Source organism: Erinaceus europaeus, chromosome 17 (genome assembly GCF_950295315.1).
Source record: "Erinaceus europaeus chromosome 17, mEriEur2.1, whole genome shotgun sequence".
Taxonomy (NCBI): Eukaryota; Metazoa; Chordata; class Mammalia; order Eulipotyphla; family Erinaceidae; genus Erinaceus; species Erinaceus europaeus.
In genome coordinates, this window is record NC_080178.1 from 50,081,211 (window position 1) to 50,098,079 (window position 16,869).

Genomic DNA, 16,869 nt, shown 5'->3' on the forward strand with positions numbered 1-16,869 from the left:
TAAAAAATAAAAAAAGTGGTGACTTCACTGTTTACAGCCAATCTTGGATGGACCTTGAAAAATTCATTTTAAGTGAAATAAGTCAGAAACAGAAGGATTAATATGGGTTGCTCTCACTCTCAGGCAGAAGTTGAAAATCAAGATCAGAAAGGAAAACACATGTAGAACCTGAACTGGAATGGGTGTATTGCACCAAAGTAAAAAACTCTAGGGTGGGTGGGTGGGGAGAATACAGATCAAAGAAAGATGACAGAGGACTTAAGGGGGGTTGTATTATTATATGGAAACTGGGAAATTTTATTCATGTACAAACTATTGAATTTACTATTGAATTTAAAACATTAATTTCCCAATAAGGAAATTTTTTAAGAAAGAAAAATATAGCCTTTGAATTGGTTATATTTTATGCAAACATCATTTGAAAACTTTTAGTCTAAAATTCTCTCAGGATTCGTCTTTATCATCCCTTCAGAGAAGTCAGCATGTGGTTCTTTTCTTCCCACCTTCTGTTTGCTTCGTTTCTAGGGGGTCTACATACCTGCTTTTGGGACATTTACTTTTATGAGGCAAAAACTAGATGCTGGGAACAGGTTTAGCTCTATCCAGATACCGATCTTTATCATGTCAGAGAAGCTATTGCAGCTGCATGGACTACGACAAACTAAGGTCCACACACCTGGTAAGTAGCTCTACTGGCTAAACCTTTCCCATTAAAAGAGAGACAGTTATTTCTGAGTATCTGCCATCTGCTCACTGTCTTTCCCCCACACAACTGTCCTTTTCTCTTCCAGGGGATATTCCCGTTGTACCACTGAATTTTATCATGGTTGCCATAGCGGGGCATTATAGCAGGGACACAGTCGAAGGATGCATTAAAGAAACTCTGCAGCTCTTATCACGATCAATCTGCACACGAAAGAAAGTTGAATTTACTTTCCAAGGAATCGGTATCCTTACAATTGAAAATGACAAAGTAAAAATGAAATTTTTTCAGGACTTCTTGTCTGCAGTGGATACAAGTGGCAATCTGGAAAAAGGTATTGCAAAGGTAATGTTGACCTTCTAATTATTTCTCTTTCTTACAGTTCTGAATTGTCTATAGAGGTGTCACCCTTCAGTGTTGGCCTGTCTTAGATGACAAGTGCCCCTTGGGCAAAGAAAGGCTTGATTCTAAGTGTCTTACTCAGATAAAATGGCCAGAAGGATAAAACATCTGAAGGACTGAGCCAGGGACAGGGGAAAATATGGTTTAAAAGTATCTTACTGAGAGTTGGGAAGTAGTGCAGCGGGTTGAGCACAGTAGGCCCAAAGTGCAAAGACTGGCATGAGGATCGTGGTTTGAGTCTGCAGGTGTCTATCATTCTCTCCCCGTCTCTGTCTTCCCCTCTTCTCTCCATTTCTCTCTGTCCTACCCAACAACAAAGACTTCAATAAGGACAATAACTACAACAATAAAACAACAAGGGCAATAAAAAGAGAATAAATAAATATAAAAATAGATAAAAGTATCTCACCCACATAATTTCTTTTTTATTATTTTTATTGAGGAATTAATGTTTTATATTCAACAATAAATACAATAATTTGTACATGCATAACATTTCTCAGTCTTCCACATAACAATACAATCCCCACTAGGTTCTATGTCATCCTTTTGGAACCTGTACTCAACCACCACTGCACCAGGGAATGTTTTACGTTGTGGCAGTACACCAACTCCAGTTCGGTTTCTACTTGTGTTTTCTGATCTTGTTTTTAAGCGTCTTCCTGAGAGTGGGATCATCCATATTCATCCTTCTGTTTCTGACTTCTTTCAGTTAACATGATTTCTTCAAGCCCCATCCAATATGGGTTTACAATGGTGAAATCACCATTTTTAATAGCTGAGTGGTATTCCATTGTGTATATAGACCACAACTTGCTCAGCCACTCAACTGATGTTGGACACCTGGGTTGCTTCCAGTTTTTGGCTATTACAAATTGTGCTGCCAAGAACATAGGTATACACAAATCTTTTTGGATGTGCATGTTGGGTTCCTTAGGATATATCCCCAGGAGAGGAATTGCAGGATCATAGGGTAGGTCCATTTCTAGCCTTCTGAGAGTACTCCAGACTGTTCTCCACAGAGGTTGGACTAATTTACATTCCCACCTGCAGTGCAGGAGGGTTCCTTTGACCCTACAACCTCTGTAGTATTTGTTGCGCTACCTTTTTTGAAGTATGACATTTTCATAGGAGTGAAGTGGGATCTATTGGTTGTCTTTATTTGCATTTCTCTGCCAGTCAAAGACTTGGAGCATTTTTTCATGTGTTTCTCATCCTTTTGGATCTCTTCTGTGGTGAATATTCTGTCTATGTCTTCTCCACATTTTTGGATGGCTTCATTTGTTTTCTTGTGGTTGAGGCTGGTAAGCTCTTTATATATTTTGGTTATTAGCCTCTTGTTTGATGCAGGGCATGTGACAATCTTCTCCCATTCTGTGAGGGGTCTCTTGGTTTGGGTATTGCTTTTTTTGCTCTGCAGAATCTTTTTAATTTGATGAAGTCCGATAGGTATATATTTGCCTTAGTCTACTTTGTAACTGGATTCATTTCATTGAAGATGTCTTTAATATTTATGTGGAAAAGAGTTCTGCCAATATTTTCCTCTAAGTATCTGATAGTTTCTGGTCTAACATCCAAGCCCCTGATCCATTTAGAATTTACTTTTGTGTTTGGTGGTTCACATTCATTCCTCTGCATGTTTCAACCCATTTTCCCAACACCATTTGTTGAAGAGACTCTGCTTTCCCCCTTTTAATAGTCTGGGCACCTTTGTCAAAGACTAGATGTCCAGTGTGTGGGGGCTTACTTCTGGGTTCTTGGTTCTATTCCACTGGGCAGTGTGTCTATTCATGTTCCATTACCTAGAAGGTTTGATTACAAGGACCCCATAAAACAATTTGAGGTCAGGGAGTGTGATCCTCCAGTTCTGTTCTATCTTCTCAAGATTATTTTTGACAATTATAGGTCTTTTTGGTTCCAGATAAACATTTGTAGAATTCGTTTTATACTCCTACAAGATGTGTATGGATTCTTGATGGGGATAGCATTAAATTTGTATATGGCCTTGGGCAGTATATTCATTTTAATGATGATAATTCTTCCAACCCTTGAACATGGAATTATCTTTCCACTTCTTTGTGTCTTTTTCAATTTCCTTGATTAGTGACTCACAATTTTAGTATACAAGCATTTCACTTCTTTGGTTAGGTTTATTCCTAGATATTTTATTTTTTTGTTCTTGTTGTTGCTGTAGGAAAAGGAATTGATTTCTCGATTTTTCTTCTTCTAACATAGTGTTTGCACAGAGGAATGCCACTGAATTTGAATATTAATTTTGCAGCCTGACACCTTACTGTATTGCTTAATGATTTCCTAAAGCTTCTGGCTGGATTTCCTAGGTTTATCTATGTATACTATCATATCATCTGCAAATAGGGAGAATTTGACTTCTCTTACAATATGTATGCCTTTAATTCCTTGCTCCTGCGTGAAAGCTTGGGCAAGAACTTCCAAAACTATGTTGGGTAGTAATGGTGATAGTAGGCAGCCCTGTCTAGTACCTGATATGTGTGGAAATGCTTACAGTTTTTCACCATTGAGTATGATTTTGGCTGTAGGGTTCTGAGGGATCAGAGCTCCAGGACACATTGGTGGGGTTATCTGTCCAGGGAAGTCTGGTTGGCATCGTGCTTGCAGCTGCATCCTGTTGGCTGAAAAGAGAGTTAAAATGTAAAGCCAAACATGTTTTTGACTGATTATGAACCTAAAGGCTAGAATGGCACAAATGAAGAGTTGGGGGTGGTCTCCATTCTCTGCTAATAGGCGTATTTTAGTTATATTTGTTTTTTAAGCTTTATTTTTTTTATTTACAAAAGGAGACAATAACAGAACTGTAGGATACTAGGGGTACAACTCCACACAATTCCCACCACCCGATCTCCATATCCCATCTCCTCTCCTGATAGCTTTCCTATTCTCTATCCCTCTGGGAGTATGGACCCAAGGTCATTTTGGGTTGCAGAAGGTGGAAGGTCTGGCTTCTGTAATTGCTTCCCCACTGAGCATGGGCTTTTACTCATTGATCCATACTCCCAGTCTGCCTCTCTCTTTCCCTAGTAGGGTGGATCTCTGGGGAAGTGGAGCTCCAGGACACATAGGTGGTGTCATCAGTCCAGGGAAGTCTGGTCGGCATCATGCTGGCATCCGGAACCTGGTGGCTGATAAGAGAGTTAACATACAAAGCCAAACAAATTGTTGAACAATCATGGACCTTAAGGTTGGAATAGTGGAGAGGAAGTGTTAGGGGGGGTACTCACTGCAGACCAGTTTACTTGTGTACTTCTGCTTTCAGGTATATATTTTTCCTTGGTTTATGGACACATGTGAACATATGCTCTATCTCAGGGGACCTGGTCTATATCTGGGTTTGGGGACTTTATTGGGGAGTGGACCACCTGGAATGGAATTAGAGAATACTATGAAAGGAAAGGTCTCTCCTGAGTGATGAAGCTGAAGGGTTGTCGTTCCACACCTGAAGTCTCTGGACACAGTCTGAAGTGAAGCATGCTGGGGTGGTACTCGTTGCGTTGATTAGGTTGTGATCGGCGGATGCAATATTATTTGACATGAATTGAGAGAAGCATGCAGGAAAGTCCAAAGGGCCTGAGGATATACTAGTTTTTTTTCTCCCTGAGCCTGAAATGTTATATGCAGATGGATCCTAGTTATTGTCTGGGGAGATGATGTCATGGCTGGAAAAAGGACCAGAAAGCTGGATCAGGGAAGAGAGTAGCTTCCAAATATGCTAAAGGTATATAAATATTGTTGACTGTAAACCCCATCTATTGGATCTGATCTGTTGCCCTACTTCAGCTTAGGAGCCTATTTGATTGACCTCTGTATCCCTTTAGATCAAACCTCACATTCTGGATCATCAGTAAGAACATTCCAATTGCCCCAAAATTAGGACCCATCTTCCTCAGGTGTAGCATAGAGTATGTGGTCCAGCCTCATTTCAGAGGATGGAACATTCTCTACTGTTGTTGATTTGAGTGCAAGGACCTGTGGGGGTCCACAAAGGGATCTGTTTTGTTGTTCCTGATACAGATGACTGGTAACAATGGAGAAAGGGATTTATTTGAGGTCAAGGCCCATCATGTCTGTTTGGGAGTCTCAGAACTCCCAGACTAGGGCCCCAGCTTGATGGGGTGGCCTGATAGTGACTAAAGAGTCATTGTTAAAGTATGCCAGTCTCTTGCCCTTATTGAGCTTTTGCTGTCTTTGCTTTGATAAGGATATCTTGGGAGTAAGTATAATAGGAAATAGGGAAGGAACTTCCCTATTCTTTATCCCTCTGAGAGTATGGACTCATGATCATTATGGGGTGCAGAAGGTGGAAGGTCTGGCTTCTGTAATTGTTTCCCTGTTGAACACTGGCATTGGCTGGTCAATCCATATTCCCAGCCTGTCTCTCTCTTTCCCTAGTGGGGCAGAGATCTGAGATAGGTGTGTCTCCAGGTGGAGTCATCTGCCCAGGGAAGTCAGGTTGGCATCATGGTATCATCTGGAACCTGGTGGCTGAAAAAGAGTTAATATAGAAAGCTGAACATATTGTTGACTAATCATGAACCTAAAGGCAACAATATTGCAGATGAAGATTTGGGGTCTCTGTTTTGGAAAAAACAGGTTTGTCTATTTTAGGTTTATTCTAAGGGCTCCATTTTTGCCTGAGCCTAACAGCTGATATGCAGGTGGACACAGGTTACTGTCTGGGGAAATGGTGTCATAGTTGGAAAAGGGACTAGAAAGCTGGATCTGGGAGAAGAGTCAGAAGATCGTTATTAAATGGGGGGCGGGGGGGGGTAAGCTTGAGGCTTTAGTCACTGAGCATCCAACAAGCCAGCCTTCCAGTAGCATTGCTTCCAGGGAGCCTGTGAGGTGTCTGGGTCCTGGACTATAGACCAGCTATAAATCTCCTCTCTCCTTTTTCTCCAGACACCTCAAAGTGTAAATTCAACTTTAGCAAACATCAAAAATTCGAAGAGAAGTCCAAACTGTGTTCTTTCATTCCCCAGGTGAGTGCCTTACCCCACAGGTTCCATGGACCGATCAACCCTGGCCTCCCAAACACTCTGCCAACCACATACCACTCTGACAGCCCTGTATTGAATCTGGTGACAGAACTAGAAAAGTCACATTCAAACTGAAACCAAAACCCAAAGGCATCCCCTCCCTCCCAGAGTATGAGTACCTTTTGAGACCTCAGTTTAGAAGAGGCAGGTCACAGTCAGACTCAGGCTAAAAAAGAAAAGAGTCTTCAGTCTGTGATTTCTGCATAACAAAGTCCAGGCACTCACTCATGGAGAGAAGTAGGTTTATTTCAGTATTATCAGGCTGGGTGGGGTGCTGCTCAGAACTGAGAATTCTCCTAGTTTCTTATTCAGATCCAGTGAGCAGGCAAACCTTTTGGTCCATTCCTAGAATTGAATTTGAATTAAAAGGAAATAATGAAACACTGGAAAAAATTGAACAACCTAAACTGAGGAAATCTGTGTTAAGAATGAAGTCAGACAAAGATGATGTGCAAGGTAGGCCAACGATTTTAGCTGTTTTCTCTTTTCTGCTAAGCAGCAGGGCATTGTTGCTGAGCAACTCCTGTGCCGAAAATCAGTACCATTAGAGTTATAAGAAATGTGTTCTTCTAAGAAACTGGTCTTCTAGAATTTTCTTTTTTTAATTTTATAATTATTTATTTTCCCTTTTGTTGCCTGTTTTTTATTGTTGTTGCAGTTGTTATTGTCATTGATGATGTTGTTGTTGGATAGGACAGAGAAATGGAGAGAGGAGGGGAAGGCAAGAGGGGGGAGAGAAAGACAGACACCAGCACACCTGCTTCACTGCTTGTGAAGCGACTCCTCTGCAGGTGGGGAGCCAGGGGCTAGAACTGGGATACTTACACTGGTCCTTGTGTTTTGTGCCACTGGCATTTTTCCAGCTGCGCTATCACCTGACTCCCAAGAAATATGCTCTTCTAAGAAATAGCTCTTCTAGAATTTTCTATCTCACCTTAACTCTAATCCCTGAGATTCTCAACTAAGACTCTTTGCTGGCTCTCTACTACTTAAAAGAGTCAAAGTTCAGATGGCTACCAGGGGAGGGAAGTGGCCTAGGTAGGTAACAGAAATGCATCAAGTGAGCTGCATGTAACATGTTCCATATATATATATTCTGAGTAGGAGTTTACAACTGTCTTATATGGCTTAATAGAAAATAGTAGGATTCTCATGTCTGTAGCTGATGTGACTTTGGTTGAAACATATGTAGAAACACAAAGGTTTTCTTAATTTTTTTCTAAGTTACTGGAGATAGCTAGAAGTTGCCAGACAATGTTTTGAGGACTGTTCCTTTCATAAAGAGATTTTACTTGTTATCTTAAGTTGTTATTTATGCAATCTTTCCCTTTCACTTTCTTCCCTTCTCTCTATCTCTCTCTCTCTCTGTATCTGTCTCTGTGTCTCTCTGCCAAGGATTGAACCTGTGATTTAAGAGCATCAGACACAAAAAAGTCTTTTGCATAACCACTATGCTATCTCCCTGGCCCATTATGCATTAGATTAAGCACTTAGCACAATTGGTGTAGAGTAAGAATGTGTTATCTGTTCCTATTGTATTTTTCTCTCTTCATTGTATCTATATGACCATTAAAGCCTCAAAGGAAAAGACTGAAAGGAAACTTAACTCTTTCTCTTATTCTACAGTCAACTTTCTACCTAGACCTCCAGGTCAAAAACCCACTCCAGCATCTGGAAATATTGCACCCGTAATATTGCCTACCACAGTGGAACCTAATAAGACTGTCTTTACAAAAACAAGAACCAAAAGGTAACATGATGGTCTTTTGTGGGGGGTTAGGTGGGGATCACACTTTACTAACTGTAGTCTGAGTCTTATCTTGATTCAGGGATATTAGATGTTTCCATGCATGCCTTTACATGGTGTCCCTGCATTTGTGCTCCATGGTGAGGACTGCAGAGATGTTCAGGGCTCACAGTCTATCAGGGGGAAGCTAGGTGTGCATGGTCATTAGCAGTGCCAAATACACTGGAGACCTCACTTACCTTGTTTAGTAACTTTGCTTTAGAATGTTGATTCCACAGGAAGAGGGTTTGTGTGTGTGTGTGCGTGTGTGTGTGTGTTTGTGTGTGTGTGTGTGTGTGTGTTCACTGCACCTCCCATGCCTGAGAAAGTGCAGTCAGTAATGCTCAAAAGTCAAATGTAAACAAGCATGCTATTATTGAAATCCAGGCTTATCAAACACATAGGTCGCTCACCTGTACAATGCAGAGCTCTGAAGAGAACCACTGAGCTATCTTCCTTTGGCTATATTTGCCTCTAATTTCACTCTGGATGTGAAATTGTGTTGTTTTTTAATATTTATTTATTCCCTTTTGCTGCCCTTGTTGTTTTATTGTTGTAGTTATTGTTATCATTATTGTTGGATAGGACATAGAGAAATGGAGAGAGAAGGGGAAGACAGAGAGAGGGGAGAGAAAGATAGACACCTGCATTTCTGCTTCTCTACTTGTGAAGCAACTCCCCTACAAGTGGGGAGCCAGGTTTGATCCTTATGCCAGTCCTTGTGCTTTGTGTCCTGTGCACTTAACCCACTGTGCTACAGCCTGACTCCCTATTGTTCTTTTCTTATAGTGTGCCACATCCACCCAGTCCATCAAAGAACACCAAAACAGAACCTAAGACCTCTGAGACTACAACTTGTAGGGATCATGAGAAAGCAGGACAGGTACCAGTCTCCTCAGACAAACAAATGATAAATGATGGGGGTGGGGGCCACTGAACACAAACAGGGCTGGGAGAACAAGGGTTCTGAGTGAACATAGACCTTGCAAATCAAGTGGAATTGTGGCCACTCCTGCAACCTGAGGACTCAGCCTATCAAACCCATTGTGCACATCGCTGTTCATATGTCTTTTTATCAAACACACTCCTGGAGAAATCCAGTCTTGGGGAGCACAGGAAGAAGTGTGAAGATAAGAAAGCAAAAGGTAGGAATAGACCCTTGGTGTCATTGTAGGAACTTTGTTACGTGTGTATGCAACGCAGGAAGGCCAACAGTGCACTGTATTCTAATGTCAAGTTGAAAAAAGAAGAAGAACAGGACGACCAAATTCTACATCAATATCAGATAATGAAAGACAAGGACACTGAATTCAAAGACCAGGTAGTAGAATGCTTGGATTGAGAGGTGGTGCAGTGGGGGCAGCAAACAAGACAAGGCCACTGCAGATGTCCTGTGCATGTCTGCCTGGCAGTGTGCCAAATCAGGCATTTCATTTGAGAATGAAGTTTGGGTCATGGCCAGGTTTTCAGGAGCAGACTAAAGTCTTGTTTGGTGCACTACATTTTGGGGCTGAAGCTACTTTCTGATCTCCTCACAGCTTATATAAATGCATTGGGGAGGGGTTTGGAGGATGAATGGAGGGTTTACTCTACTCTGTTGCATGAGTGCAGGGAAGAACATAGACAGCCATCCATTTTCAGGTGCCATTCTGCTTGACTTGCTAGAGCCGCCAGGCCTTGGGTTTGAAAAAGAAAGTTCTTGACTGGGAGACATTTTCTCAGGGAGCAAAACAAACATAGAAAAGCCCAATCAGTTTGGACTCATTTGAAACACAGTCTTTGTAGAGAGAAAGTTAGTAGCCTTCACAAACAGAATGACATTTCCAGTGTGTGTTTATTTTCTTTTTCCTTGCGAAGTTGAGACTAAAATCAGAAAAAGAAGAACGCATGAGGAATGCTGCTTATAACCTTGGTGTCGCAGATGCTATAAAATCACAGAGGAATCCGAAATGCCACTTTTCTGTAAGAGTTGTTTCTGCCTCTCTCTTGCATATAACCCTGTCTGGGAATGTTTGAACCCACCCTCTGGAGGGCACATTGAAGGGATTCCTGTGGGCTTTACAAGAGTGATACTTCCTTTCTGGGTGGGAGCTCATTCCATAGAATCTTGGGCCCCTCCCCACACCCTCAGAACTAAGGTCTCCACCTCAGTAAAACCCTCAGGTGAGCTGTAGGTGCAGAAGTTTCAAAAAACTTCATTTCAGATGGTAGTGAACATGCTTCACCACCATTTTCATGTTTTTAGTATCTTTGGCTTCTATTTTTATCTGCCTAAATCATCCTCTTTTCAAACCATTTTCTAGTTAACCTGACAACTCTTGGACTTGATAGATAGTCCATTGTATTGCCTTTGTTCACCATGCAGGGCTTTGGGACACACACACACACACACACACACACACACACACACATACATACACACACACACAGACACACCATGGAGAAGAAAAAAAGACCTGTGTTGTTAAAATTCGGAGTCTCTAGCTGGCCAGGCTAGCTTCACGAGCGGGTAACAGAGACGACCAGAGACATACGGCTGGGCAGAGAAGCTGTATTTCTTTATTTAGCATCAACGATTTATAAACTAAGACAAACTAATCACCAAACAGAACTCTGCTGCCTCTTTCCCATGGCGGCGCCAAGAACTCTCTCTAACTCTGCCACTCTGGAACTCTGTTGGGGTTCCTAGGGGCGGGGCCAAGCAGGCCCTCGAAACTAACTGGACTGATGGCAATTCTCTTGGTGGGGGAGAGCTAGAACAAACCAATGTAAAGCATACAACAGACCTGTGACCTCTGGTCAGTTCTGCTCAGAGTCACCTTGGAGCAGGTGAGTTCAACATGTAGCTGCTTTATCGGCACTTTGAAAAATGACTTTTCTTTCTTTTAGATAGATGGAGAAAGCAACCACAGCACTGAGGCTCCTTCAGTGTGGTAGCGCAGGGCTGAAACCCAGGTCTCACCAACGACAAAGCAGTCACTGTATAAGCCAGCTATTTTGCTAGCCCATCAGTTGCTTTCTTGCTTGTCTCAAAGAAATGAACTGCTCCTCTTTCATCCTAGAATCCATATTACTTTGCAAACCGACCAGCAAGTGCTGCTATTGTCACTGAAAAGAAAAATGAGTATACTAAGAACCTTCTCAAACAAATAGATGCCAATAGTAAACTGGCCAAGAAAAAGAAAGAAAATCAGAAAGTCTTGGAGCAACTAGAACGGCTGCAACTCAAACAAGAGTGAGTTTTGGTGGACTTGCAGGGGGACTCCAGTAGGGAAGGGTAGGGCAGCACAACTAGTGCTGCAGCACATGTCAGCCAGCCAACCAGGATCCCCATGCAGCCCATCATCGCCACCATGCTTAGTGTCAGGACAGCCTTGGAGGCCAGGTACAGTTGTTAGTTGGGACCATGGCCTTTGGCTTTGTGGTCAGTGGTGTTAGTAGAGGAAGAAGGGGCCAGTCTGATGGAGGGACCCTTCCAAGTGTAGGTTTATCATCAGTCTGTTGGGAGCCCAGCGCCCAGGGTCGGGAGTGTGGGGGCCCAGACTAGAAGCAGGGGCCAGGCCATCATGGAAAGTCTTCCACATACTCATACCTGCCATTCTCCTGTAGCTCAGCCTGGGATGAACATTTCTCTCAATTCCCAGTCCTGAGGAAAGAGAGTGTTTGGTTGCACTTGGCCTGAGGCTGAGCATTTGAGTCAGGGAGGAGGTCAGGAGAGCAGTGAGGGAAACTGCTGTGGGGAAGACTCCCCCAAATGGAGGTAATTCCTGCCTCCATAAAGCTAGTGTCTCTCTCTCTCTCTCCCTTGCTCCCTCCTTTCCTCCCTCCCTCCATTCCTTTCTTATTTGCCACTATGGTTATTTGGGGCCTGTTGCCCTGATGCTTCACTATTTCTGACAGTCCTTTCTCCCATCTAAGTACTAACCAGGTCCAACCCTGCTTAGATTCTGAGATCAGATGACATCGGGTGTGTTCAGGGTGGTATGGCCATAGACCTGACAGTCCTTTCTTTGATAGACTGTGAGAGCTAGAGAGAAGACAGTGAGAGAGAAAGAGAGACAGAAATAGAGAGAGAGAGAGAGAAAAGGAGAGACACCTGCAGCACTGTTCCACTGCTTGTGATGTGTCTCCCTTGCAGGTGAGAACCTTGAGCTCAGGTCTTTGCACATGGCAGCATGTGTGCTCTCCTAGATGAGACACCACCAGGCTCCAAGGCCTGTCTCTATCAGGTGCAATGGAAGCTTCCAGAAGGAAGTACCAGCTTTTATTTTCTTGGAACTTATTCCCACTATTACTTGTTAGGTGTGTTTTGATGATGTTGGTCTCCATTAGAATAAAGTGTGGCCTCACCTCCTCCTCTTCCAATTATCAGGATTGATGAACAAAAAGCTGAATTGAAGAAACATCAATTTGAGGAGAGAGAAATGTATAAGAAAGCACTGGAACACCAGGTAAATGGACGGGTTGCTATTTTGAGAACTGTACACTGCTTCCTAGCACTCTGAACGTAGGTGTGTATTCTACCCTCCAATACTGGGCCCCCACCCACCTAGCAGGTTTCCTCATGTGAGTTTGGGTGCCCTGGCTCCTTCCTATAAACAGTGGGTCTGTCAGTGTACCCCAATGCTTCAAGCCTTCACACTGGCTCTCTCTGTTCCAGCTGAAACACAGGCCTTCCAGACTGCCCATCTACGAGCCCATGGGCACCGTCACCAACTTTGGGCAGAATGAGAAGACCCTGGAGGCCGAGAAGCGGCAGAGAAATATTGAATATATGAAGCAGCAGGTGGAAGCCGCTCTAGGTCACAGAAGACAGCGTGTCCTCAACCAAATAAAAAATCTGCAGCAAGAAAAAAAAATGCTTCAGAAAAACCAAGAAAAGTACGGGGCCTGGCCCTTCCTTCCTCACCATAACCCTCTCCTCCTTTCTCTCCCTCTCCTCCCCCACCCCTTGACACCGACCTTAGTAGAAACATGTGTGGACACGTGGAGAGTCATGACTGACCCTAGCTCGCCCCAGCCTGCTTCTCATCTCTACTCCCCAGTCAACTGCTGAGGCTGTTGCATGTCACAAACCACCTTATGGGATGAGTATAAATACAATATGAGTATAAATACAATAGTTTGCACATGCATAGCATTTCTCAGTTTTCCACATAACAATGCAAACCGCACTAGATGCTCTGTCATCATTTTTGGACATGGACACTGCCCCCCCCCCCACTGCACCCCAGAGTCTTTTACTTTGGTGCAATACAGCAACTGCCGTTCTGGTTCTACTTGTGCTTTCTCTTCTGATACTGTTTTTCAACTTCTGCCTGGGAGTGAGATCTTCCCATATTCATCCTGTTTCTGACTTATTTAATTTAACCTGATTTCTTCACACTCCATCCAAGATGGGCTGAAAATGGCGAAGTCACCATTTTTTTTTTATTATCACTGAATAGTATTCCATTGTGTATATAGACCACAACTTGCTCAGCCACTCATCTGTTGGACACCTGGGTTGCTTCCAGGTTCTGGCTATTACAAATTGTGCTGCTTACGAACATATGTGTACACAGATCCTTTTGGATGTGCGTGTTGGGTTCCTTAGGATATATCCCCAGGAGATGAATTGCAGGATCATAGGGTAGGTCCATGAGATGAGTTTTCAGATTAATTAAAGGAAACAAACATCTTTTGACAGAAAGAGCGTTTTCATTGACAGAAAGAGGGTTTCGGCTTAAAGCAAGCAGCCTTGGACCCTTCAGCTAGGGTTCCCTGTATCTGCTCATGTTACTGACTCTTTTTCTTTCTTTTTTTTATTTTTGAAAATTTTTTATTTATTTTGGGTAGAGATTGGGAGAAAAACAGAGAGAAACCTGTTGCACTTCCTAATTGAAGTTGGGGACCTGAGGCTTGAACCCAGGTCCTTGCACACTGCAATGTGTGCCTTCAACTAGGTGCACCACTACCTGGCCTCCAACTTTACCTCTTATTCCAAAGAGAGAGAGCAAAACCAGATTTCCCACTGAATCCAAAGGAGAGAGGACTAGGCGGGAGATGGTGGCAGTGGATGGAGTCAGACTCTTGCCTTCCCTCCAGGCATTTAGCAGAAAGATGTGCAGAAGAGGATCGAAGGAACACCATCAATCAACACCTGAGAAAAGAATGGGATAAAGATGTTGTGCTGAAGCATCAGCGAGATGAAGATGCCAAGGCCTTTGACAAGTAATTGCCTTCTGGGGTTGCAAGTTGCCTCCTCTCCCCATTTCCTCCCCTCTGATCTGTGGGTCTATAGAGCTTCATGCAAATGAGTGGGGGTTGCCAAGAGAACTCCATGGAGGACAGAAGTCTGGGTTTAGTGTGGGGACAGGTGTGCTGCCTGCTAAATGTCTACCAACAGTGTTTTGGTCTGCCTCTACTCAAGGGAGCTTCGTTTTTCTTTTGTGGAGGGTGCAGGGCATTTCTCTTTGGAAATAACAAGTTTGAAGCAGGGAGAGTGAGTTTCCATCCTTGGCTTATGGAATGTTCTGTTCTAAGAGCAGAGCTGAGGAATCATGGGTAAATGGGCAGTCAGGGGAGTCGGGCTGTAGTGCAACGGGTTAAGCACATGGACTGGCATAAGGATCCTGGTTTGAACCCCGGCTCCCCACCTGCAGAGGAGTCGCTTCACAGGCGGTGAAGCAGGTCTGCATGTGTCTATCTTTCTCTCCTCCTCTCTGTCTTCCCCTCCTCTCTCCATTTCTCTCTGTCCTATCCAACAACGACAACAACAATAATAACTACAACAATAAAACAACAAGGGTAACAAAAGGGAACAAATAAAATAAATATTTAAATTAAAAAAAAAATTTAAGATAAAAAAAAAAGTAAAAAAAATGGACAGTCAGTTAGGAATGGAGTCATGAGTAATGGATGCTATACAAAGTAAGACACCCAGCTGGGAACAGGCCCAGACCATCCTCCCAGAGGGTGCCTGTCCTGTCTTCTCAGCCCTCTCTCTCTACTCACCACCAGGAGCAGAGCCTCTAGCCTCGGTCCATGGAGGTTGACAGTTAGCCTGAGAAAGGCTGATGATCTTTTGTTTTATTTTCATTTGTCAATGGCGAAAGTTAACATGTGCCTGACTGAGAAGGTGAAAAACTTGCCAAAACAGATGGAGCCTATCCCTTCAGATGTTATCAAAGCCTCAGTATGACAAACTTTTTTTTTTCATGAACCTTAGGTCAGGCTGGGAATTAAACTGAAACTTAAAAGGAAATGAAAGTCACTTGCAGAATGACTGGGCTATATCGGTAGCCCCAAATATTCTAAATGACCAATTGACAAATTATTATCTTGGCTAACCCATGGATAAGTCCTCCTCCTCCTTCCTCTCCTCCTACTCTTCTTACTCTCTCTACTCTTCCTTCACTCTGGCTAATGATGATACAGAGTATTGAGCCTGGGACCTCAGAGCCTCAGACATGCAAGTCTTTGCACAACTGCCATGCTAGCTTTCCCACTGGGATACAATCTGTTCTAGAGAAGATGTTTTGATTTTAGTGGAAGGTGTTTCCTCCCCCACTCCCATGTAGGGCCGTCATTTGTGGCAGTGAGTGAGAGGAGAAGGGCAGGCTGGGGGCAAGGGGAACAGGTACTGGGGGGGGGTTCACTGTCCTTGTCTCCTTTTCACAGTTTTGAGGAAGGCCTCTCACCATCACATGTGCTTTTTCCACTTCAGGGCGCCAGACAAACTATTTATTTTGGATCAGTGCAATGACTACAAACGCTGTAAACAGTGTCAGAGAGACCCGTCCAACAAGGGCAAGACCCACTTCTGGCCCTACAACAAACACTTGCCAGGGTCTCTCATGCTCATGTGAAGCCAGAGTCCGGTCCTCGCCTCCCAGTTGTCTTGGGACTCCAGCAGGATGCCACCTGGGAGCTTGCAGAGAAGATTGTGTCTGTCCTCCCTCCTTTTGTGAATCCGTGTGTGCCTGATCACCCACAGCCTCACCCCAGTCCACCTGCACCCCAGAACATAATGTGACAGCTGTGAGGAGGAGTTATGTAGACTCACCCTAGGGTGGAGTGCTGTCCTCCACCCCCACCACAGACACCAGTCCAGCCTCAACCTCACAGCACCTGCTGCCAGGGTGGCAGGGGAGAAGGCACCCAGCCTCACCTGAGCTGTAGTGATCTGTCCTCAAACCCATCCCCCCACCCACAGCCCCTTCCCTCACCGTCCACTTCATCCCTCCCCTGGCCATCCCCTCATACCCCAGTTGACCCTTAGCACAGCCCACCACCCACCCTGGAGTCTACCTCCCTTTTCCCCATCTACCACCCTCCCCTCATCCACCACCCACCCTGCAGTCCACCCCCTTAACCCCATCCACCACCCTCCCCTCATCCACCAACCACCCTGCAGTCCACCCCCTTCCCCCCCATCCACCACCCTCCCCTCATCCACCAACCACCCTGCAGTCCACCTACCTGCCCCAGTCCACGTCCACGTCCACTCAGAGCCCACTATCCACCTCCATCAGTCCACCCTTAGCCCACAGCACCCTGGCTGTAGTGTGCTGTCCTCACCCTCACTCTACTCCCCGCCCCAGTCTACCAGTCCCCCTCCAAATCCACACCTCTCCCTTATTGCACCCCTCCCCTCCAAGTTCACCAAAACATAGCAGTCCATCCAGCTCACCCCTACTGGACTCCCCACTATCAAAGCACCCAACCATTACTCCACCCTTCCTCCACCCTCATTTTCTGTCCCTTCTCAGCCCTAAAGGTACCCACTGCCAGATGGCTGGAGAAAGCCACCTAGCCTCCATTTGGCTTTGGTGTATTGCCCCCCCCTAACCAGTGCAACCAAAGTTCACCTTTTTGGACCCCCCTCTCTAAGTCCAGCCTCCTCCCTTCACCTTCCCTGTCCC

At 44.3% G+C, this 16,869-nt stretch overlaps 2 protein-coding genes and 1 long non-coding RNA gene across 3 annotated transcripts; all 3 read left to right on the forward strand.

Annotated features, from left to right (window-relative positions):
• Nucleotides 1-428: 428 nt before the first annotated feature.
• LOC132533992 (coiled-coil domain-containing protein 81-like) lies at nt 429-1,111 on the forward strand. The gene is made up of 2 exons (XM_060177417.1): nt 429-679; nt 792-1,111. Exons 1-2 carry the CDS (start codon nt 562-564, stop codon nt 1,064-1,066), a joined length of 393 nt encoding a protein of 130 aa, XP_060033400.1. The 5' UTR covers nt 429-561; the 3' UTR covers nt 1,067-1,111.
• Nucleotides 1,112-9,856: 8,745 nt separating this feature from the next.
• LOC132534006 (uncharacterized) lies at nt 9,857-11,718 on the forward strand. Its single transcript, XR_009545724.1, has 3 exons — nt 9,857-9,925; nt 11,026-11,348; nt 11,573-11,718. It is a non-coding gene; the product is annotated as an uncharacterized LOC132534006 (long non-coding RNA).
• A 1,852-nt stretch (nt 11,719-13,570) lies between these two features.
• LOC132533993 (coiled-coil domain-containing protein 81-like) lies at nt 13,571-16,001 on the forward strand. The gene is made up of 2 exons (XM_060177418.1): nt 13,571-14,176; nt 15,672-16,001. The coding sequence occupies exons 1-2, from the start codon at nt 14,022-14,024 to the stop codon at nt 15,811-15,813; spliced, it is 297 nt and encodes a 98-aa protein (XP_060033401.1). The 5' UTR covers nt 13,571-14,021; the 3' UTR covers nt 15,814-16,001.
• Nucleotides 16,002-16,869: the final 868 nt, after the last annotated feature.

Excerpts from the sequence above, each read along its gene's own strand:
- LOC132533993 (XM_060177418.1), top strand. The coding sequence starts at position 14,022 with ATGGAGTCAGACTCTTGCCTTCCCTCCAGGCATTTAGCAGAAAGATGT. Across the intron at positions 14,177-15,671 it reads GATGCCAAGGCCTTTGACAA|GGCGCCAGACAAACTATTTA; the intron begins GTAATTGCCTTC and ends TTTCCACTTCAG.
- LOC132533992 (XM_060177417.1), top strand. The coding sequence starts at position 562 with ATGAGGCAAAAACTAGATGCTGGGAACAGGTTTAGCTCTATCCAGATA. Across the intron at positions 680-791 it reads AACTAAGGTCCACACACCTG|GGGATATTCCCGTTGTACCA; the intron begins GTAAGTAGCTCT and ends TTTCTCTTCCAG.